The sequence below is a fragment of the Hyperoodon ampullatus genome (assembly GCF_949752795.1).
Source record: "Hyperoodon ampullatus genome assembly, chromosome: X".
Lineage (NCBI taxonomy): Eukaryota > Metazoa > Chordata > Mammalia > Artiodactyla > Ziphiidae > Hyperoodon > Hyperoodon ampullatus.
The window spans coordinates 13908974-13933005 of NC_136913.1; the positions used below are offsets into that span (position 1 = coordinate 13908974).

At 42.4% G+C, this 24032-nt stretch overlaps 1 protein-coding gene across 1 annotated transcript in view; it reads left to right on the plus strand.

Moving 5' to 3' along the window:
* Positions 1-7423: 7423 nt before the first annotated feature.
* The window catches only part of BMX (BMX non-receptor tyrosine kinase), a gene marked incomplete at its 3' end in the record, with an annotated part of 41611 nt that continues 25002 nt past the window's right edge, over positions 7424-24032 (plus strand). The window contains exons 1-9 of the mRNA XM_079727307.1: positions 7424-7471; positions 8636-8782; positions 9835-9939; positions 11894-11975; positions 14542-14661; positions 17606-17670; positions 20237-20412; positions 21882-21953; positions 22612-22665. Coding sequence (XP_079583433.1) covers positions 8645-8782; positions 9835-9939; positions 11894-11975; positions 14542-14661; positions 17606-17670; positions 20237-20412; positions 21882-21953; positions 22612-22665 — 812 coding nt within the window. The 5' untranslated portion in view covers positions 7424-7471; positions 8636-8644. The remainder of the gene's footprint in view (positions 7472-8635; positions 8783-9834; positions 9940-11893; positions 11976-14541; positions 14662-17605; positions 17671-20236; positions 20413-21881; positions 21954-22611; positions 22666-24032) is intronic.

The following is a 24032-nucleotide window of genomic DNA, read 5'->3' on the forward strand; positions in this document are numbered from 1 at the left end:
AATCAGTCAAGGGATAATCACCGTCTTTCCCTGCACGCTCGGTGCACAGTACGTGAGCCAGAGCCATCTCTCTTCCCTTTCTGGATTCCTTAAGTTAAGCTGTGGAAATGTGCTCCTTTCCCATCATTTGATCGTCCTTCCCTCTCATATCCTCTCTGACCTCCCTGCGTCCAGTGTTGAGTTGAAGTTTTCATTGCTTATTCTCTGCACACTTTGGCGTTACCTCATGGTTTCCTGACTCGCATGAGAGAAGTCAGCATCACAAGCGGGCTTTTGCCGAGATGTTTTCTCATCCTTTCCAGCGCAGAACTCTCCAAACAAAGACAGGTTATCACATGTACCCGAGAGCTGCCTGGGAAAAGCAGGAGCTGTAGTTATCAAAGTTGGAAGCTTTATGAAATATGCTTTTGTCTCCGTTTTTGTTGCGCTCAATCAGGTCAACAAGTATTGGCTAAGTGTTGAGCGCGGTTTCCTGTGGGATTGTGTAAGACCTTGCAGGACAATAAACGTTTGGGGGGCACTGAGTAATGCAACCATTTCTGACCCAGCAGCCGGGAAAATGTGAGGCAATTTGCGGCTGCTGGAAGGAGGACAGCTGCGGCTGTGTCCCTACAAGAGCAGAGCGACCTCACCGCCGTGGACCCGGGCAGCAGAGCCAGGCAAAATGGTGCGTGGAAGGGCAGGTGGCTCTACAGTGTCATGTCCTACAGGAAAATAGGTTCTGATCTGGGTGTTGTAGAGCCTGAAGTTCACAAACTTGGGGGGAGGGGGCTGCTTTAAGAAAAATACTGCAAAATTATGAAGGTGAAATTGCTGGGGCTCCTCTGGGGGCTTTGGATGGGACCATGTCATTCGGGGGCCTGCTACAGAAGAGTTGCTGGAAATTCCCTCCTAGCTCAAGATCTCGTTCAGGGAACCTGTCAGGTTGTGTGTCCATCACCATCAGCTTGATCTAGCTTTGTGTCTATTCCTCTGCTGATTTTCTCCATACTGTTCTTAAGCCATTGCCCTTCGAGGACTTTTATTTCCCCTTTATTTACTTTTTAAATTGAAGTGTAGTCGATTTAGAGTGTTGTGTTAGTTTCAGGTGTACAGTAAAGTGATTCCGTCATACATATATATATACACATATTTATAAAAATCTATCTTTTTTCAGATTATTTTCCATTATAGGTCCTTCTGTGACTTTTCATATTGGCTTTGTAATTGCTCCCAAAAAGACAAAAAAAATGTTAGTCATGCCTTCTTTCATTTATCTGTGCTTTATGGTGGGGTTTTTTTTTGCTATGAATATTTATTCTTAGCTTCCTGAAGTCTCCCTAAGTCAGGGGCCTGCGGGTATTCTAGATGGAGGTAGAAAGATGGGAGGGAGGTGAACCACACAGTTGCAGCCACATACATAGAATTTTGAAAGTTCTCGCAGACCGTGATGGTTTCATTGGATTTAAAAACTAGTACAACTGTAATGTGGTCTAGGTCATTGCTTTTCAAACTCTCATGTGCACATAAGTCACCTGGGTATCTCACTAATATGCAGATCCTGCTGCACTAGGGCTGGGGTGAGATCTGAGAGTATGAATTTCAAACAAGCTCCCAGGGTATGCTGATACCGCCTGTCCATGGGCCACACTTGGAGTAACATCCACGTACTTATTTGTTAGAAATCGGTGGCACAAATACACAGTCAAACTGATTTTAAGGTAACCAGTCCCAGGATTGAAAGGCTGTTAACAGAGCCACGGAGCAGGTACTTGTTGACTGGAGAAGGCGTGAGGAGTCTTCCCCTCCCAGTATCTCCTATCCCCAGGGGGCTGGGGGAAGGAGGGTGAGGACTAAACTTTTATGTTGAGGTCATCTCGTTGTCTCCAGTTTTTAAACTTTGCTATGGTCTTTTTAAAAACTTTGCCTACAGAGTGATGGGGGGAAGGGGTACAGGTTCCTGGAACATCTACTAGGGTGCTAGGCCATAGCATAGAGACAGGGCAGGGATGTGAACCCACCAAAGCTTGGTGCTTTTGTCCACACCAACCTGTATCCTTAGCAGTGTTACGTGTTAAACTAATTCAGCATGATGTATTAGGACGTGAATTGATCACTTTTTGCTTTTCTTCTAAGGAAGGTGCCCAGAGGGGTGCGCTGGGCAGAGGGGAGGGAGCAGAAGGAACGAGGGTGCTGAAAAGAAGGAAAGGGCTTAGCAAAGCTCTGTGAGGCACTGAAGATGAGTTTCACACCAAAAGCAAATTTTAGCTCTAACAGGAAAGGCATTGGCATTCTCTGTGCAAAAATGGCTTCCTAAAGTGTGTGCTTTCCATAAATTCATTTTGGAGCAACCAAGGTATGGTGTTTCAAAATGCTGGATTCAAGTGTCAATGTTAAAGGATTTCTGTCCGTATCGTGCCGAGATCAACTGTAACTTTCTCTCGCCTGCAAAATGTCCTATGAAACGGGGATTTGTCAGGTTCTGTGCAGCTGGTATTTGTCTTTGGCCAGCATCTTAAGAGTTATATTTTTGAACCACTTTACCTGATTCTGAGTTAAGCCTTCTATTCCTGTTTATCTTACCATCATATTTTGTTCAGTTATTTAGCAGGAAGATAAGCAGGCCTGGCCTTGGGCAAGTATCTGAAGGTCAAGTTTGCCACAGGTCCACCATTTTGGCTTTCGGAGCCCCCCATCCCAGTCCGCACTTGGAGCGTCTTCCCTTTCCTTCCCGCCCTCCCCCCTCCACTGCCCTCCCACCACATGTATTATTTTAATATCTTGACACCTATCAAAATCTTAGGTAAATGATATGTAAAGTAAGGGAGGATAACCAAATCAAATAAAGGGATAAGGAATTGCTACCCTCATCTCTCAATTCTAAAAAATAAAGCTTTAGGGCTTCCCTGGTGGCGCAGTGGTTGAGAGTCCGCCTGCCGATGCAGGGGACGCGGGTTCGTGCCCCGGTCCGGGAGGATCCCACATGCCGCGGAGCGGCTGGGCCCGTGAGCCATGGCCGCTGAGCCTGCGCGTCCGGAGCCTGTGCTCCGCAACGGGAGAGGCCACAACAGTGAGAGGCCCGCGTACCGCAAAAAATAAAAATAAAAATAAAATAAAATAAAGCTTTAAAGGCACCATCCTGAGCCAGCCAGGGAATATACATTTTAATTGAGGGAGCTATCCAGTGGCCCCAATTAACTATACATACCTTTCTCCCTTCCTTTCCTGACTCCTGCGCCCCTTCTGCACCGCTTAGAATTTATTCCAACTTCTGAGGTTGTATGTTCTTACCTACTTTCAAAACGTGGGCTAGGGTTTTGCTATTTAACACTGCTTTAGAGGTTCCTGCTGAAAGGTTACTTATAGGTCACGTCTTTCTGATATTTCCAATAAAAGCTCCCTTGCGTGTATCTGGTAAGGCTCAAATTTATGCCTAGTTCTACCAGACCACAGGCTTTAGCAAGGCTATCATACATTTAGCTGAACACATAAATCTCTTTTAGTGTATTTACTGCCATGATGGTGTGGGCAAGTGTCCCAGGCAGGACACCAGTAATCTGGCTCTCTGGGCTGTGTCTTTCTAGTCACAGTGTCGCGATTCTGGCTAAGTCACCTAGGCTGCCAGGGCTCAGTGTTGCATCTATAAAATGACTTCTAGGGTTCCTACCAGCTTTGGTACCCTGTGGCTGCCTTGCTACATTTAGGTTAGAGCCTCCTCTGACTAGGAGCGTTACACAGCTGGCATATCCCTCTCTAACATCTGCGTTGTGGTCAAGAATATGGGCTGGGCACAGACATAGGAAACAAACTTATGGTTACCAAAGAGGAAAGGTTGGGGGGAGGGATAAATTAGGAATTTGGGATTAACATATACACACTACTCTATATAAAATAGATAAACAACGAGGACCTACTATATAGCACAGGGAACTCTACTCAATATTCTGTAATAACCTATATGGGAAAAGAATCTGAAAAAGAATATATATATATATATATATATATATCTGAATCACTGTGCTCTACATCTGAAACTAACACAATATTGTAAATCAACTATACTTCAATAAAAAAGAATGGATAAGCAACAAGGATATATTGTACAGCACAGGGAAATAGAGCCATTGTTTTGTAATAACTTTAAAAGGAATATAATCTAAAAAATATTGAATCAGTATGTACACCTGAAACTAATATAATATTGTAAATCAACTACACTTCAATTAAAAAATTTTTTTTAATTTCTCCAACATAAAATAAAATGAATATGGGCTATGGAGGTAGACTGCCTGGATTCAGACCCCAGCTCCTGCGCACTTGCAGTGCGGCCTGGGCGGTTTACTTATCTGTGACAGCGTCATCAGCTATAAGCAGGGAATGATGTTGCAACCTACCCCGTAGGGGGGCTTTGTTACAACTTACCCCACAGGATGGGGCTGTTTATGGCCTACCCCATAGGGCGGTTGTGACCAGTAAACAAATGCATCTTTTTAAGGTTCTTTAAAGAGCACCTGGCACTTCGTGAGCCCTCCTTAAATGTTAGCCAGGATTATCATCACCGCAATCACTCACGTCCTTCAAGGTCCAATTTGAATGCCCTCCCTTCCATAATATCTTTCTCAATTATCTTAAGAAAAATAATAATTTTTCCTTCTTCGGGCCTTTTGTAGCAAAGAGTAAGGACTTCTCTCTAACTTGAGTTGTTTCTCTCCACCTCTTTCTCTTTTAATCATAAATAACTTATGGGTACCCACAGCATGCCCAGTATTTTCACATGAAGTTCCTCATTTAAGTCACATAAAGTGAAAGAGCTGGTACCCGTTTCATTTTACAGGTGAGAAAACTAACATTTACAGCATGGAAGGGGCTTGGTCAGGGTGACACAGTGCACGAGTGACAGTCCTGTCACCTCTTCGAAGGCTTCTGAGTCTACCAGCCCACAGCAAGCTTGCATATCCCTGAGCTACTGAAACTATCTCTCAAACCCGTTCATTGTCACTCAAGCACAGTGTAGGCTCAACATCAAGTGTGCTGCATAGATGTGCAGGCTTGAACTCCTTACTCTCATGACATCATTTCCTTATAAATGTTAAGTAACCATAGTGATTCCAAGTCTGGTTAATTCAGCATGCACCTTTTATGTTTAAAACTTACACAATGGTTGCTGACTTCCTTATAGAAAATACTGTACTGATTTCTGACAGGTTTTTTTTTTTTTTTGGCCTCCCCTGCACTTTAATCTTTCTAGTTTCATGTATTTATGGAAATAGGCAGCCTGAGCTATTTGGTAAGCAAATTGATGCGTCTATTCTATGTAGGTAGTGATATATGAGTGTCCAGCCAAATCGCACCAGCTTCTCTAAGGAAATAGATTTCTGGTTTCTAGCTTTAGGATTGAATTTTATTTTGTTTAGTTTTTAAAAAAAAAAAAAAAAAAAAAAACCTTCCCAACTGAATTTCCCTTAAATGTGGGTAGGCAGAGCCGAGTTTGCTAGTCGCTGGACAGGCGGTTGAGTGAACAGTGGCCCTGGAGCCCTGTTGACTTATTGTCCTAATACAAGGCGAGAGACGTTCCATTTCTAAAACTTAGTCCTCACCATAGAAATGCCTTCAGTTTAGAATCTAGGCTGCTCTAGGAGAAGAGGGAAGTACAAGGAAGGAACAGAATCAAATAGCAGGAGAAAGGCAGGTCCACACTGGATCAGGAACCAAGTATTGTCCCAGAAGAAACTGATCGGGAGGTGACAAAAGTGAGTCATCAAAACAGGGTTCTTTAACTTTGTTGAGATGCTCTGGAATCCAGCTTAGGGAGTGGAACTTTGAAGGACTTCAGAGGCAGGTGGCTCCAGGTGTTTGTGACATGAGAACCATAGATTACAGACACGCATGCACAGCATGTGAACTCATTTTTGTGAAAATAAACACCTACATGTGTAATTTGAAAAAAATCTAAAGGTATGTTCACCAAAAAGTTAACAGTTTTCTTTTGCTTGTCTGTAGTTCTTGCTTTTGTCGAATAAACATGTATCACATATGAGTTTAAAAATGAAAGCCAAAAAATTCACAAAGGGCAGGATTTGGAATAAACATTTTTGTTAAAATTTGACAAATTATATTTCATTAGATGCAACGACGTGTATAAACTCTTGGAGTTTTATTAGAAAATGTTCTTGAGGACTCGGTACCTTCCTTTCTACTCAGTGTCCTTCTTCCGTTCAATATACAGAAGCGACTTTGTGAATTTCATTTGTCAGTGGTTTCTGTGGCTCATCATATTCATTTTTTAGATAAAATTCCCCAAGAAACCATTCTTCATGTGATGAATGTGCAAGTTCTATAAACAGAGAAGCATGTGTATCATCATGTAGTACAGAGAAGGGCTGTGCTCTACCTTGGACATTGGGATTTGCATTTTTAAAACAGTGCTCTTAATGTTACAAATTGATTCAGCGTCTGAAGATAAATGTTGAAAAGTTAACTTTGTATTCAACTAACCAGATCTATTTAACTACCACTCTGCTTTGAGGAGGAATGTTTTAGCTGTGGATGTAAAAGACATTTGACAAGAGTTTTCACAGTGTTCTCTTTCTGCTTTGTTAGTTAATTTTTTTCATGGAGAAATTTAAAAGGCAAAAAGTTCCCTACACCTCTGCCCAGTGTGATATGGCTCCTCCAAAGGGGACTTTAACTCACAAAAAGTAGACCTTCCAGAGTTTCAATAAGTCTTCAAGCAAATTCTCTTCTGGCCATAGACTATGGGTGTAGAAAATAATCTTATCTGAACAGGCTTGTGCGTAGGGGTTACCACGGAGGCAAAGGTGAAGGGAGCCGTGCTCCCTGCCTTCCCAGGGCCGGCTGGGTTGACTGTGCCCTGATCTCTGCCTCATCTTTGAGTCCAGGACAAAGAAACCAGTGGCCATGGAGAATAGCATTCACTGGGCTCAAAAGGAAACCCATTCTACTTTCACAAAAGAATTATACTTTTTTTTCCAGATAAAACAATATTCAAAGCAAAAAGTGGCCAAGACTTTATTATATTTAATGGCTAAGATTTCTACTACTTCTGCCTAGGAGATGAACAATGCCCTTGGAGAACATTTGAGGTTTTAATAAATAATTGCCTGATCTATGTAGATAAATAATAAAAGCTGATTTGCTTGATTCCCATTTTTAGAGTGGTGTGGCCTATGTCAGGAGGGAAGCTGGCTGGGCCTGACCATGGTTTATTCAATGCCAAGCAGAGCTTCTTAGTCTCCCTTTCTTCCACTCCTACCATAGTGGGCCCATCATACTCTGGGGCCATGCCCGTTAGTGACTGTGTGGCTGCTTCCTGATCAAGTGATAGATAGGATGCAAATATCTTCTTTTTAATGCGTGACCCTGGCATAGCCAGAGGGAAAATGAGTGGGGTGTCTCAGAGCAGTGACTTTTTGCCTAGAGCTTGAGAGTTAAAGACCTACAAGCACACTTCTTCAGCTCTGTCGAAATTAAGGTGAGTAAAGTTAATTACTTTCAGATTATCAATAAACAAAGAAAGATAGTAATGATTGGGCATCTGACTGCTAATAAGCATGTGATTTCACAAAGCAAAGAAGAACATAAGGAAGTTGGTCTCCTGTGGCCGACTGCTTAGCATTCCTTTTTATTACTAGACCTGATATCAGACAGACGGTTGAAGCAACAGTCTTAGTAGAACCAGAAAATGAATGCATTTATTTTCCAGAAATATCTTAACTTTTAATGTTTTATGCAGTTTTGGAAGAAAAAGCAAGAGTGTTTTTAGTTTATGAAGCACCAATTCTTTCAGTTCTTTTAAATCTCTTTTGATAGCTTTTGAAAATGTTTTATGCTCAGAAATAGTGAAAATTATATGCAAGTCCTTTATGCTAAAGATCTGATCATGTTCAGGGACTGTGGTGTCATTTACAACAATATCAGAGTCTCACAGTGGTTTGGATAATTTGGTCCAACAATTGGCCACATTAGTGGAGAGAAATTTCAGTTGATCAGTTACTTCAGACATGATGAACTGTCTGGAGTTCAGACTGTTTAAAGTTGGATGATATTCAATTCAATTCAACAAATGTCCATAGAATGCTTAAGGAAAAAGGAGAATTCTGACATGGTGGTCTGGAAGGTAGTGTGAATATGGTGAACTTATGATCCAAAGTGGGAGATGAGTACAATGCATAAAATGCTATAAAAATATCAACGTATTTAAACATGTCAAAGCCAAGGCAGTAGGAAAAAAGTGCAGGAATGTGTGTGTTTAAGAGCCTGCTTCAGGGGCTTCCCTGGTGGCGCAAGTGGTTGAGAGTCCACCTGCCGATGCAGGGGACACGGGTTCGTGCCCCGGACCGGGAGGATCCCACATGCCGCGGAGCGGCTGGGCCCGTGAGCCATGGCCGCTGAGCCTGTGCGTCCGGAGCCTGTGCTCCGCAACGGGAGAGGCCACAACAGTGAGAGGCCCGCGTAATGCAAAAAAAAAAAAAAAAGATCTGCTTCATTGCATTTTCCTCTATACTGTTAAATCTAATGTTAAAAAACTATTTGTATTATCCGTTAATGAGAAATAGTTGAATAAAAATTATGAAAGCTAAAAGACAACCTAGCTAGATGCTGCCAACATTCATTCTAATCATTTTATTTTATTTAGGACGACAATATGGACACAGAATCCATTCTAGAAGAACTTCTTCTCAAAAGGTCACAGCAAAAGAAGAAAATGTCACCCAATAATTATAAAGAGCGGCTTTTTGTTTTGACCAAAACAAACCTCTCCTACTATGAATATGACAAAATGGTGAGACCCTATTTATTTCATTGTTTTTTTTGTTTTTTTTGCGGTACACGGGCCTCTCACTGCTGTGGCCTCCCCCGTTGCGGAGCACAGGCTCCAGATGCGCAGGCCCAGCAGCCATGGCTCACGGGCCCAGCCGCTCCGCGGCATGTGGGATCCTCCCGGACCGGGGCACGAACCCATGTACCCTGCATCGGCAGGCGGACTCCCAACCACTGCGCCACCAGGGAAGCCCATATTTCATTGTTTTTAATGCTACTTATTTTTCTCGAGTCTCCACAAAGTGTTTAATATAAGGAAACATCAGGTTTCTTGGCGAACACAGTAAAAATCAACTTGCACTCACTTATCACATTGTCTTTTCTTAGCCAAGTTATAATTAATTCAAGATAAAGCATTTTCAAACATTGCTTAACTTTACTAAGGCAAATTGTAACTTTAGAACAGTGGTTCTCAACTGAGGGTGACTTTGCCCTCCAAAGGATACCTGGCAATGGCTGGGGACATTTTTGGTTGTCATCACTGGGGGAGGAGGGCAGTTTGCTACTGGCATCGAGTGGGTGGAGGCCAGGGATGCAGCTCAACATCCTACAGTGCACAGGCTGGCTCCACCACAAAGAATTATCTGGCCCCGAACAGTGCTGAAGATGAGAAACCCTGTCTTGACGAATGCTGGAAATAAGACTATTTCTGTGCAGCTGAGAATTCTATCACAGTAGAAATACTGAAATACTGTCACAAAATTGAAACAAGATGAAGATGCTTAATTTTCCTGAATAGATTAACCATATGGCAGGTGATCTGAAATGTGTTTCAAGATTATCAAAAAAAATTAAGTGCTGCTTGAAGACTTGCTCTTGGAGGAGTTTATGTCCACACTCGAAAAATATATTCTCTCATCATTGGATTTTGACCGTTATGGAATTAACTGGAATGATTCTCACATGCCCATCTCACCTCCCAATCTCCCTCCTAAGTGTAACGTTGACTTGATTCTGTTCTTTGTGCACCACTGTATATCACGTGAGGCATCTTATATTTTCCTTTTAATTCAGAAAAGAGGCAGCAGAAAAGGATCAATTGAGATTAAGAAAATCAGATGTGTGGAGAAAGTAAATCTGGAGGAGCAGACGCCCGTGGAGAGACAGTACCCATTTCAGGTAAGGGGAGGGATAACATTCCATTGGATGGATGACTCTTCTTTTAATATTTTCTATTATGAACTCAGTATTGGGGGGATAAATAAAGATGTTGTTAAATGATTCATTAAGACGATGGCAGGTGCTTATATTTGTGCAACCACAGAGAGCATGCTCAACGTCTCTGTGAATTTCGAACATCCCCAGATGGGATTGGGGCAGTTTGCTAAAATTCTATCCGCCAAGCTACCTTCCCTAGTGGGAGAGAAAGATAGATGAGTGTGTAGGCCTTAGTGGTCTGACTTGCCTTGGGGTCTGACGATGTCTTTCATCAAACATTGTGGAGCATTTCCAATATGTTACAAGGTACTAGGCACACTATCCCTGTCCCCAAGGCATTTACAGAGCATTATAATGCAGGGAGGTGAGTGTTAAGACGAAGGTGGCAGCGTAGCCATGGTGGCCCAGAACGGAGAAGCCGCACTTCTCACTCCAAGAGGTCAGGGAGATTTCCTGTTGGAGGTGACACTCAGGTCGGTAAGGACAATGGGAGTTTAGCTCAGCAAAAACAGGAGGGGCAGCGAAACCAAAGCAACAGGAGATGTCAAGACCCTGGTAGGTGAAACAGTATGGCACGTTTGGAGAAATCCGGGTGGTGCTTAGAATTAAGCAGCCCCATGAAAGAGTGAGGGACGAGCCTGGAGAAGTAGCCAGGGCCATATCACGAATGGCTTTGCATAGCACGCTAAGGAGTTGGAATTTTACCCTGAAGTATTTCAAACACTGGTCTCCTACGGAGAGGGTGCCTACAGTATCCCATGGAAGTGGCTTGATCTAACACCTGCCCTACTTTTATTATATCAAGAACACTTATCTTTCTGCTCTAGAGACAGACAGACTGTTCTTCCAATGGTCAGACTACCCTGTGCTAGTATGAGGGAACAGTGGCCAAAAAATGAAATAAAATAAAATAGTCCAGTCAGTGAACAGTCCATAGTTCCCACTTTAAAAAAAAGAACACTGCCCAATTGGGAAAAACCGGAGGAGCGTGTGCTCATGGAAGATGCTTCAAATGAGTATCACCATGGCAAGGAATACTCAAAAGAACATGAGCTTTGGAATGCCACAGAGCTCCCAGCCCCATTGCTTATATTTGTGTAACCATAGACAACATTCCCAACCTCTCTCTGAGTTTGTTTCTTCATTTGCAAAGTGGGCATAATCATATATTTTTATAGACTTGAAAGGGAATTAAAATGTTAAATTATCTAGGAAAGAGCCCAGAAACTAGTTGGTATTTAATAAATGGTCTGTATTGTTTACCCACAAAAGCTGAATAAACTAGAGAAGGATCTGGGCAAGACACTGGAATGTTCATACATTTCACCAAGTATCATAAGGAATAGAAAATGACTTATACTGGGGATTCCCAGGGTGGGACATGACCCAAGGGAGTAAAGTAACAGGGAGACATATTTTCACTCAATATAAGCATGAACCATATGATGATCAGAATGAATGGAAATTGGCAAGGATGGCATAGCAAAAATAAAGGGCATTCTATCCCTGAACGTATTTTCAAGGATAGAGCAAATAAACATTTTCCAGTGGGCTATAAAGACAGTCATGCACTGGGTTGGTGGATAGACCAGAACACTTCTAAGACACCTGTAATGTCTAACATTTTATACTTTTATAATTCTCCATGGTCCAGGGCATTCCTGCTGAGGCCTCAATGTTCACTGCTGTCAGATGCATCACTGCTGTGATTTTCCAAAGTGTAGAGGTGTCTGGGATAAAATAAATTGAGGGGTGGAGGATAAAAATAACTAGATTTAAAAAAATCTAATTCCAGAGCTAATGTGTATTATATAGGCAAACTCAGTGTTTCTCTTGGATAACAAAAATTTGTAGTTGTACCAGACTGAACTATAACACAATTATATCTAAATGCACCAAATCTTTTCCTTGCCAGATTGTCTATAAAGATGGGCTTCTCTATGTGTATGCATCAAATGAAGAGAGCCGAAGTCAGTGGTTGAAAGCATTACAAAAAGGTAATTTTTAAAAAATGTCATCAAAGGGAGTCTCTGACTGAGCTCTTTTGAGGCTTAGTGGAGGAAAGATATGGCAATAAAAGGGCCTAACACCAATAGAGAAATCTGTTGATTTTCCTACCAACCTCAGAGAATGTGCTGCACTCATCCTTGTTTTGCATTCTCTTTGTTACCTAGAGGAAGCCTGGGGATCGGATTCCCTTTCCTGCCCAGCACACAGCTGGCTATTGTGGCTTCCCCGCAGCTAGGAGGAAGCCAGACCACCTGCTCTCCACCCACTGTGCTTGCCTTTATCAGAGCAAAGTCTAGATCCTCATGGGGCTCTCTCTTGGGTCCTGTAGCTACTGTACTTTGGGTATTTACAGAAAATTATGTCTAATACTTACTAATACTTACCATTTGCCAGCTACTGTGTCAAGTAGTTGTAAAACATTTTCTTAGGTAATCCTCTTGACAACTCTGTGGCAAGGGGTAATAATACTATTCTCCATTTTTCAGATAAGTGAAATTAAACAGACATGGCAAACGTCACATACCTAATTATGGAGAACACATAATTCAATTACCCAAACCCAACTTTTTAAACAGTACAGTATAAATGCCAGGCAAAACTGGGAATTTCATGAAACATTTATTTAGTGATTCTTAGGCTGCCCTGGCAACAACCTTTGACAGAAGAGAGAAAATTATTACTAATTTGGCAGTATGATGTTTCTCCCTATGATATTTTTATTTTAAAGGTGGGTAATAGTGTGAGGACAATATTTAACTCAAACGAGTGACTCTGTTGGTGGAATTTCAGATATTAAGCTCCCAGATGGGGGAAGATTTTACTTCATTTAAGTTTTAGATTTGGGCTCTTCTCGCTACCCCTCAAATTACACCACTTAGACAACCACCTACTCTACTTCAATGCAAATACATCCTTCTTCACTCATAGGGCTTAATTTTCCCTTTGTATGAAGGGGTTTAGCAACCTATTCTGTAGGAGAATCAAGTGGTCCAGGTAAGAGAAAAGCCTCCCTCTACCTGCCGCCAGCTTGTTGAAGTAAGAAGGGCATCCTTCTTAGAGTCAGACAAATCTGCGAATAAATGCTGCTTTGCTGTGTCATCTATAAAACCATCTAACGTCTCTGGGTCTCAGTTTCCTGACCTGTAAAATGGGAGATCAGATTTCTTTTTTCCTAGAGCATTCAGGAGCCAGAAATGAATGACTCATAAATACATTAAAGAGTCCGACACACAAACATGAGCCACTGTGTTATAACGGGGCCTCCGGGAGGAGCTCTACGATGCTGCTTCCCATTCAGTCTCCTTTGGGGGGATTTGCCAGACTATCAACTCTTTGGAATATTCCTGATTCCAGCCCAGAGCCGGGCCACAGGAGTTTGATCCCAGGAGTTTTCCTGGGATCAAAATAAGGAATCCTCAAGATGAATATAAAATCAAGAAGGAAAGAGTTTAAGTCACACGTAGAACTAGCCCTCCCTACCTGGAGAATCTTCTTGAACTGTTCTCTACTAAGACCTTGTAGGTTTCTATGCTGTATTTCGAGAGAGGTGAATTTGTTGTAGACACAGTATTATACTCCAATATTAGAATTTCGTATCTTTGGATTCAACATTGCCCTATTCCCATGGTTTTTTAAAATATGCACATATTCCTAGAAAAGTAGCCCCATAAACCGTTTATTCCTTAGTGGAAACAGGTCAAAAGTCACAGAAGACCAAGAAGGGATGAGGAACTGTTCTAGCTCAGGAAAAACTAGATAACTAAATGCCATGTGTGTTTCTAGACTGGATCCTCAATCAGAAAAAGAGAATGATTACAAAGGGTATTATGGGAATAACTGGAAAATTTTTGAATACAAAATATATATTAAGTAATAGTATGGTATCAGTGTTAAATTTCTTGAATTTGATAATTGTAGTATGGTTATGTAAGGAAATGTCCTTGTTAACAGAAGTTACATGCTCAAGTAGTGATGGATGACATTATTTAGGTCATGATATCTGTGACTTACTCTCAAATGGTTAAGCAAAATATAATAATGATAAAAAATTTTAATAATAATGTGTATGTACAGAGAGAAAATGAGATGAAACACATATGGCAAACGGTTAAAAGTTGGTGAGTCTGTGTGAAGGGTATATGGACATTCACTGCACTATTCTTGCAACTTTTCTGCACATTTGAAATGTGTCAAAATAAAAAGCAGAAGTGGGGGGGAGTATATGTTTATTGGAAACTTTTCTTCTTGCCAAGATCTAGTCCTACTCTAAAATCCTAACACCAAGCTGATGCATATATGTAGTTTCTAGCAGTTTTTTTTTTAAGACTGATATAAGTTATTGTGTTGTTCTTACTAAAACATGATTAGACTTTTCTTTTTGGCTTTTTAACTTCTGAGTGAAAGACTTACATCCTTTGGGAACCGTTTGCTCTTAGCCTGGTTGCTAGCAAAATGAGGTTTTCATTGTTTTATGATAACAGCACTTACTGAATGTGTTTCTTCTCTTGGGCCAACGTTTACTCATGCTGTGCTTTCTTCCTGCCTGCTCCCCAGAGATAAGGGGCAACCCCCATCTGCTGATCAAGTACCACAGTGGGTTCTTCGTGTTCGGGAAGTTCCTGTGCTGCCAGCAGAGTTGCAAAGCGGCCCCAGGATGTACTCTCTGGGAAGCATGTAATGTGACCCCTCTGTCGGGCTGGACCCTGGGTGGACGATGCCCTTTAGGCAAACCTGGCAAATGCCAGAACAGCTCGCCAGTTCAGGAAAACAAGATGTGCCAGACTGGTCAGCATCATGAATATCCAGCTTCGAACATGATATCTAGCAAATGAAATCTAAATCCAGGGTCAACTGAGTCATGTTCCTTCAAATAATAACAATATGAACATCTGCCATTCATTCATGTCATGAGAAATATTTTTAAATGGAAATCATAAATCAAGCAAGGAGCTGTTTATTTCCTCCCAAAATTCTTCCTGGTTGAAGATAAACTCCAGATGGGTAGAACGTGGGGAACATATCACCATGGTTCACAAACTAACATCATAAACTTAAAAAACCAACATTCTTTTCAAAAATATGTCCAAGGATAAAATTTAAGTAACACTTTTTTTTTTTTTTGGTACGCGGGCCTCTCACTATTGTGGCCTCTCCCGCTGCGGAGCACAGGCTCCGGACGCACAGGCTCAGCAGCCATGGCTCACAGGCCCAGCCGCTCCACGGCACATGGGATCTTCCCGGACCGGGGCACGAACCCGCGTCCCCTGCATCGGCAGGCGCACTCTCAACCACTGCGCCACCAGGGAAGCCCTAAGTAACACTTTCAATCACCATATATACCAAAATGATGGATGGCCAAGTTTTCAAACATATATTTAAAGTGGTTTGCCATTCTGTACATGTTTGTTGATTTCTTAATAACATCACAGAAAGTAGTGTAGGGTTTGCTTTACGTGCAATCGGATTCTATCCAGAGTTATATTCCCAGGGAAATCTGCCTGAGACTTTATCCAGGGACAGAAAGCCTACTGAGTGGCTCTGAAGGGCTAATGGAGGGAAAGAATTATGGTGTTTTCTGCTTGTGCCCTACGGGGTCCTATTCTATCACCAGGATACTTACATGAAGCAGTCATATAGTTTAGAAGTTTATCATTGTTTAACAACATGAAGTTGTTGATAAATAAGAAGGAGAACTTATTTTGATAACAGTTTTACCAGCCTGGACAAACTATGCTTGGACTCTAATGACTTTAAAGAATTAAATGAGATCAGCTGCATGATAACAACTTCAAGAACTGTAAAACAAGGACGTGAAATATTATTCAAATTCACCCCACAATAGTATTGACCCCCGACAATTGTGTTAATGTTACTATAGGTAATTTTACAACAAAATCAGTGACTAGGGCTTCCCTGGTGGCGCAGTGGTTGAGAGTCCGCCTGCCGATGCAGGGGACACGGGTTCGTGCCCCGGTCCGGGAGGATCCCACATGCCGCGGAGTGGCTGGGCCCGTGAGCCATGGCTGCTGAGCCTGCGCGTCCGGAGCCTGTGCTCCGCAACGGGAGAGGCCACAGCAGTGAGAGGCCCGCGTACTGCCAAAAAAAAAAAAAAAAAAAATCAGTGACTAAATATTCATTGTATTTCCCATCTCAATTAAACTGTACAATGAATATTTATTCATCTTAATTAGATCACATTGCCCTTTATACTCATGAATTGTAATGATTTAATGAACTATACAGAATGGACCGTGCATGGATCTTCCCTCCAGTGTGAAGGGCCAGAGAGTAATGTCTCCCTACAGCATTAATCATTTACGCCAATGATTCTGTCTATGGTCAGCATTATTACTCAGCAGGCCAGATTCCAGCTCTGACTTTGCCCTAACTCCCTGGGAAAGAGCAGGAAAACAGGCCAGAGAGAGCACTGCCTTGGGATTATCTTCCTGGGCTCTGTCTGGATGGCACCTGCCACGTGTCCTGGGTGGCTCTCTGCTGGCCTCTGAAGAAAACTACAGAATATAGTAGAGATGTCATGGCTTGCAGACAGCTGTGATATTGTCTGTCTGCCTAAGTGTAACTTCTTCCCTCGGCCTCCTCCTCTGCTGAGCTACAAGGCAGCCCGCAGGCACATCTACTAGGAAGGGAACAGTTGGGCATCTTTGCTTCCTTCTGTTTCCAAAATGTCATGGACCATCCTCTGTCCAAGGTATATATGGCCTATAAATAAGTTGACCATACACCCCAATTTGTTTGGGACAATCTCATCCTGCAGCTTGGGACCTGGCATAATTATTAAAAGCCTAGGGCTTCCCTGGTGGCGCAGTGGTTGACAGTCCGCCTGCCGATGCAGGGGACACGGGTTCGTGCCCTGGTCCGGGAGGATCCCACATGCCGCGGAGCGGCTGGGCCCGTGAGCCATGGCCGCTGAGCCTGCGCGTCCGAAGCCTGTGCTCCGCAACGGGAGAGGCCACAGCAGTGAGAGGCCCGCCTACCCCCCAAAAATAAAAATTAAAAAAAAAAAAAAAAAAAAAAAAAAAAAGCCTACCCATCACTGTCAGAAATGTTCCAGCTGAGTCAATAAACCATATGGCGACCCCACTTATAAGGCATACAATGGCTTCACCCTCACAACCTGGATGTCTATCTACACGTGTGAGTAGAAAGAAAAACCAACAAGTATCCTAACAATTGGGGGGGGGAAGCATAGGATAAGTTTGTTCACTTATAAATCAGCTATTTCTATGCATCTTGTATGAGCTGATCAAAGAAGAATCAGACATGGATTCTGAATCCTAGGGTCGTAGATACTACCCAATGAGATTAGATATCTGTTACTCAGATACGAGGTGGAAATGTGGTATAAGTTAACAGTTTATAGAATTTAGAGGACCTTGAATTTCTTATCCACTTGGGAAGATACTGATAATCAATGGTGAAGTGGTATCTGAGTTGGGTATTATACAGGAAAGCAACAGAATCACTCCAGATGTTCTAAGTTAATGTAATCTGGAGTATTGCTCACACAATCTAGTTCACTCTTTTGATTCATAACATTGGGTGTTCTGCTTTGTTTTATTTAAAGTTTTTTCTGCTATTACTTGGTTTTACTCTTCAGATGCTGATCTGCACATTGAACCCAAAGAAGAAAAACACAGAGTTCCCATCTTCCCAGACAGAGTGGTAAGTCAACATTTCAATTTTTTTCATAGTCAGGATATATTAAATAAACCAAGACTTGCCAGATTCAGGACTAGAATACATGGGCTTCATTCAGAATTCCCAGCAAAGAGAGAGAGGACATAGCCTGTCGCCAATAGCCATGGCAGTAGCAAATAATAAATTCAAACATAGAACCATTTTACCATTTTATGTTTTTTGCATTTAACGACTGGGTCTTTTTCTAACCTATAAACACAAAAAAATGGTGTATGTGGGAGAAGCCCTTAAGATGGCATCACATATAACAGGCAGCTATTATTGGCTAACATTCCTCCCCCACCACCAGCATGGCTAAGTCTGCCTCATGTACGTATCCTGGCAAAGGAATGGGACCCCATAGGGCACAAGCAGAATATAATTCTTTCCCTCCATTATCCCTTCAGAGCCACTTGGTGGGCTTTCTTCTCTGTCCCTGAGGTATGTCATTACCTCAGATGACATAGAATTTCCCAACTACTAGTAGTCATGAGAACAGCCTCTAAAGTGATCCATCCAATTTTATAATCCCATGACTTGAAACGTCATTTCAAGTTAAAACATCCCCCCCTTCCCTTAGCTCAAGTCTGCATCAGAGGGCAGCCTGCTTTGGGGGAGAGGTCATGGAGAGGCTGAGATTTCTGACGCTTTCAGGATTGAGGCCCAGGAAGAGAGGGTATAATGAAAAAGAGACAGTCATACGTGGCCACTCCCATCATGATTTGGTAGTGGTGGCTTCTGGGTGAGACAGTTTTCCAATGCTGATTCTTTATCATACAGGAGACTCCACCCCTGGCGTGGAGTTTTATGACAGAGCAAATGTCTTGACCCTTAGCTCTTTGGTTTCTAGCCCTCAAACTTTCTACTGGGTCCATTCATTCATCTAGGGCAGAGTTCCTTTCAAGATGGCTCCCAGCCAACCCTCACTCAAGGGTGGAGTTGGCCTACAGGAAAACAAACAAAACCTTGATTGCTCTGCTTAGTAAAACTGTATGTGGCTCGAGCTCACAGTACAGGCTATCCTTGTGCCCTGCTCTCTTGGGTTCAAAGCCATAACTTCCTACTTTTAGGCTTCCCAGGTAGGTGTCAGCCTCCTCAAATGCCAGGAGACACATAAAATGGCCTCCCTGTGGTTTTCTGGAAGCTCACCTGAAAGTAAGGGAGCATCTCCATCCACCCATCAGCTCTGTGGTGTCTTGGGTACTTATTTTCACCTACACACATACTTATTTCTCTCTTTCTATCTAAGTAAAAACCATATAACTTTTGTAAACCAACATGAAGGACAAAAAGAAATCCATTATTGTCATAGGTTGAATTTTTGTCTGCCCAGATTCATGTCCACCCAAAACCTCAGAATGTGATCTCATTTGGAAAGAGGGTCTTTGCAGATATAATTAGTTAAGGATCAAGATGAGATCATACTGGATTAGGATAGATCATAAATTCAATGACTGATGTCCTTATAAGAAGATGAGGGCACACAGAGAGATACACAGAGAAGGAGGCCATTTAAAGACCTAAGCAGAGATTGGACTTATGATGCCACAAGCCAAGAATGCCTAGAACCACCAGAAGCTGGAAGAGGCCAGCAAAGATTCTCCCCCACAGCTTTTAAGTGAAAGCTTGATTTTGGACTTTTGACCTCCAGAGCTGTGAGAGAATAAATTTCTGTTGTTTTCAACCACCAGATGTGTAGTAATTTGTTATGGCAGCCCTAGGAAACTGATGGAATTTTTAAGGTTTGGGGGTTTTAGTTTGTTATCAGTGATATTGGTTTTTTTTGGTTTGGATACATGCTCCAGCCCTGAAGCTTGAAAATTATGGCTCTGTAAAACACCTAAGAGCAATGTCCAGAATAAGCAAAGGTCAATTAGAGGTTACCTAGGGGCAGGATGGGAACGGGGACTAACTAGAAATGGGCCCGAGAGATCTCACAGGAGTGATGGAAAGATGCTAAGACTGGATTGTGGTGATGACTGCTCAACCTGATAAGTTTACCAAAAATCACTGAATTCTACAATTACAAAGGGTGAATTTTATAGTATGTGGTATGTAAATTATACTCTAATAAAGTTTATTTTAAACAAATCTAAGAGCAGAGGATAATTTAGGAGCCCAAAACCATGGCATCTAGTCTCTGGCAAGTAATTCCCTCCCCCTCCCTCCCCCCTTTCTCCCTTCCCCATTCCTCCTTCCCCCTCCCCCCTCCCTCCCTCCTCCCCCTCCTCCCTTCCTCCCCCTCCTCCCTTCCTCCCTCCCCTCCTTCCTCCCTCCCCTCCCTTCCTCCCTTCCTGCTCCCTTCCTTCCCTCCTCCCTCCCTCCCCTTCCCTCCTTCTCCTTCCCTCCCTCCCCCCTCCCCTTCCTTCCTCCCTCCCCCCCCCCCGTCTCCCCTCTCTTCCTCCCTCCCCTCCTTCCTCCCTCCCCCCTTCCCTCCTCCCTTCCTTCCGATTTTTTTAAATTTAAGAGCTAATATACTTTGGTTGTTAGTCCCCAGTTCATGCATCTGTGCCTCACTGTGATGTACTATAAAATCTCTTATCCTCCAAAGCTGAAGATTCCTCGAGCAGTTCCTATTCTCAAGATGGATGAACCATCTTCAAGTACCGCTCTAGCTCAGTATGACAGTGACTCCAAGAAAAACTGTGGCTCCCAGTCAAACGTCAACATGTGGTTTATGCCAAGAGAAGACTGCCCTGACTGGTGGCAAGTAAGAAGACTGAAAAGGTAAACCCCAGCTTTCAGTCTGGCTGTGCGGCGCACAGAGTAGACACTGCCCCACTGCCTTGGAGCTGAGCCTCAACTCGGTCCACACAGGCCTCAGCTGAGACAGAGATGCCCTCTGAGAAAATGTTCAGTGCCTGAGCCGGAAGCCTGGGTAGCGGTGGCCCTGCTGAGACTCAGCAGCACAGACTTTCCATTTAGATGATCATATCTAATGATCTAAGTAATACTTGAGCATTTTATTCCTTTCCTTTCTCTCCCCTCTTCCTCCAAATAACCCCGTGTTCCAGAACACCAAATCTTTAAACTATATCCTCTATCTGAGAGAGTTTAGAGTGGGTTACTTTTTAATGTACTTCGGCATCACTGGCCAAATGACTAGTAAATCAAGTGAGGCCATGGCCGCCTTCTCAGGATGTACACCTGCGCCCACACAGTCTTCTTTGCCACTCCCTCTTTTCACTTAACATCTGGGACATTTTTCCCATTTGAGTACATGAGGACATACTACATTTTTAATTTTTTAGTTTTAATTGTGGTAAAACGTGATGTAAAATTTACCACCCTAGTCATTTTGCAGTGGAGAGTTCAGTAGTGCTCATTACAGTCCCAGTGTCGTGCAACCTGCCTGATTACTTTGAACGTCTGTATAGTATTCCCTCATGCGGATAAACCTAAGCGATGCACAATTGATGGATACTCTCCACGTGCTCTTAAAAACCACAAAAAGGCTAAATAAATTGCTTAGCATTTTTAAATAAGAGTTTTCTCATGAAGAACTGAAGGGAAAAAGCTATGTTAGTGAGCAAGGCTGTTTGGGAAGCTGGGGAAGGAGGCATTGCTGTGCTGGGACTTCTCCAGGCATTCACTGAAGTGTGGTTTTGAAAAAGACCCTGGGCTGTGAAGGCAAACAGGAAGTAGGTCCTACATTCCAAATAACACAGCCTTTGGACTTGGAGAAGTCAGTACTTCCTCAGGCTCTGCTTCGCAGCCCAAATGAGAGAGATAAAATGATGGGTGGCAGAGGATGAAGAGAATCCTGCAGATCCATCTGTGTCCACATGGAGTTAAACGGTTTGGTATTTTCAGGACTTTCCTTTGCAATCATAACAGCAAAGAGGAAAATAACTTATTTTAAAATATATCAGCAACAGAATGCTTGCATACAGACAAGAAAATCAGGGCAAACCCAGTCAAGATGATTTATTAATCCAAGTTTTCTATTCTTTGGGGTTATTATGAGCCATTATTAAAAATTCTCTTTTGTTTAGGCATCCTGTCAAACTACTGCTTCTTAGTAGAGTCGCTGCAAGGATGAAAATGTGAAAATGACTCATTAGCTTCCATTTCCAAACCAAGTGACATATATGGGTCAAACTGCTAAAGCTGAAACATATCTAACAAAATTACTTTTGTCATTTAACATTTATAAATAAACATCCATTTATGAAATGTATCCCTCTTTTTTGTAGCAGTGAAGATTTAGCATGCAGTAACCAAATGGAAAGAAATGTTGTAGATCACAGCACCTTAAAGATGTCATGGTAAATCAAATTCAGATATTCTTTTACACCCAGGATTTCTTCCTTTTGCAGGAAAACTAACTACATTTGTAATAATTTTGCAACTAGCCTTTACTTTTTAAGGTAAATATAAAACAAATCCAGGTAGTTTGCTTCTCTGAAACCTGAAGGTGGTTTGAGTTGATGGCTTCTGGGTCACGCTGGTATTTCCTACCCATCGTTCACGATATACACTGGTGTTCTCATGAACACGGACATACCGGGCTCAGGCATCTCTAGCAGGAGGGAAAACAACGTAGAGTTGAGTAACTCTTCTCTGAGAATAGCTCTATACACAACCAAGATTTGCTCTAGCTTTGTATCACGGCTCTCCCGGAAGCGTCCTCATTTATTTCACGAGCCCGCTCTTCTGACAGAGTCAAAGAAATCTACATTCCTGGGGGCCTTCTGTATCAAGGAGCCAATTTCTCATGAAACTGGGCATGAGCTCAACTTTTAAGCAATTCTCTCTTCACTTTGCTGACACCTTCCCAAGTGCAAAAAAGGGAAAGCTAACAGTCTAGATTTTGTTCACATGGATGAAAGCAGGGTGGGATTCGAAATGGCATTGTGAGGCGCCTGGATTATTTCTTGGTGGTTTTTTTTTTTTTGTATTCATGTCATTCCCTCTCTTCTTAAGGGGATCCCCTGAGTCAAGTTCATCTGAAGAAGAGGAAAACCTTGATGACTATGAGTGAGTTTTGAAAGTCCTCTGTGTTTCTCTAAAACTAGACATAGACGTTTCTATTGTTCTCTTCCCCTAAGGTTATAAGCAGATGGCCCAAACTTGCTCAGGAGGCTGTATTTACATGGAGACACTCATGTGAGGTTCTGGGCCATTTATCTGGAGGATGGGTGACAATGAACTGGGCTGTTACTAATGAAAGTATTTTTCCGCAGTCTGGATGATCTAAACCAGCTGCACATATTCCTGGGATTTATCACATACCTGGCCTCCTCTTCATTTCGCTTTGACTTCATAGATACAGCCCATGACATTTCTGCTGATTATTTCTTCCCTGGAGGCCCCTTGCCAGGATGAAGTTTGAAGGCTCTTATTAGCGTTGAGTCCAATTGTGAAGTTAGTTATGATGCAGTAATTTTACAAGGTAGCACAACCGAGCCTTGAATATCACAGCCTTTATGTTGAGAGATTCCTATTCCTAGAGTGACCTTATCATTGAACATCCAAACTAGGACACTTCAGGAAGAGAAAGAGTTCACTGCTCAGTGTTACATCTGGACATCAGGCATAAACTGGACTCCTCTGGGCAAATAATAATGTGTGATCACCCCAATTATACTGAGACAGGGTGGTCTTAAGTGGCTGTTAAGGTCCTTTCCAAAATCTAAGACTCTATCATTCGACAACAAATAGGGACAAAATAATCGTCTCCTGGACTTAAAGTCTGGCATTAAGGAGAGGTGGGAGTAAGAAGGCACAGTGCATCTCTCAGACACCTGCTACCCAATAGCGACCAATTCAGTTGGACACTAGGATAACGCATATTGCTAGTTCTGGTTTTGTATGAGTGCTGTTACTGATTCATTGGCTACGAGTGCAGTGAGAGCATTTACAAACTACATGTCACTCTTCACCACCTTCTAGTTCCCCTTTAACCGTAGCTTCTTCCCCAACATCTACCCTCTGGAAAGCAACTACTGGAATCATTCAAACTAAGATAAAAATGACTGAGTTACAAAATGTAAAACCAATAGCTAGTGGAAAGCAGCCGCATAGCACAGGGAGATCAGTTCGGTGCTTTGTGACCGCCTAGAGGGGCGGGATAGGGAGGAAGGGAGGGAGACCAAGAGGGAAGAGATATGGGGATATATGTACACGTATAGCTGATTCACTTTGTTATAAAGCAGAAACTAACACACCATTGTAAAGCAACTATACTCCAATAAAGATGTTAAAAAGAAAAATGACTGAGAAATGCTAGCACAAAAATTATCCAAAGATATTTATACTTTAACAGATGACAAAGACTTAAACCAAAGGGAGAGAACCTCTAATCATGGATTTTAGTCTTTTGCATTTAGATGAATTGGAAGGCT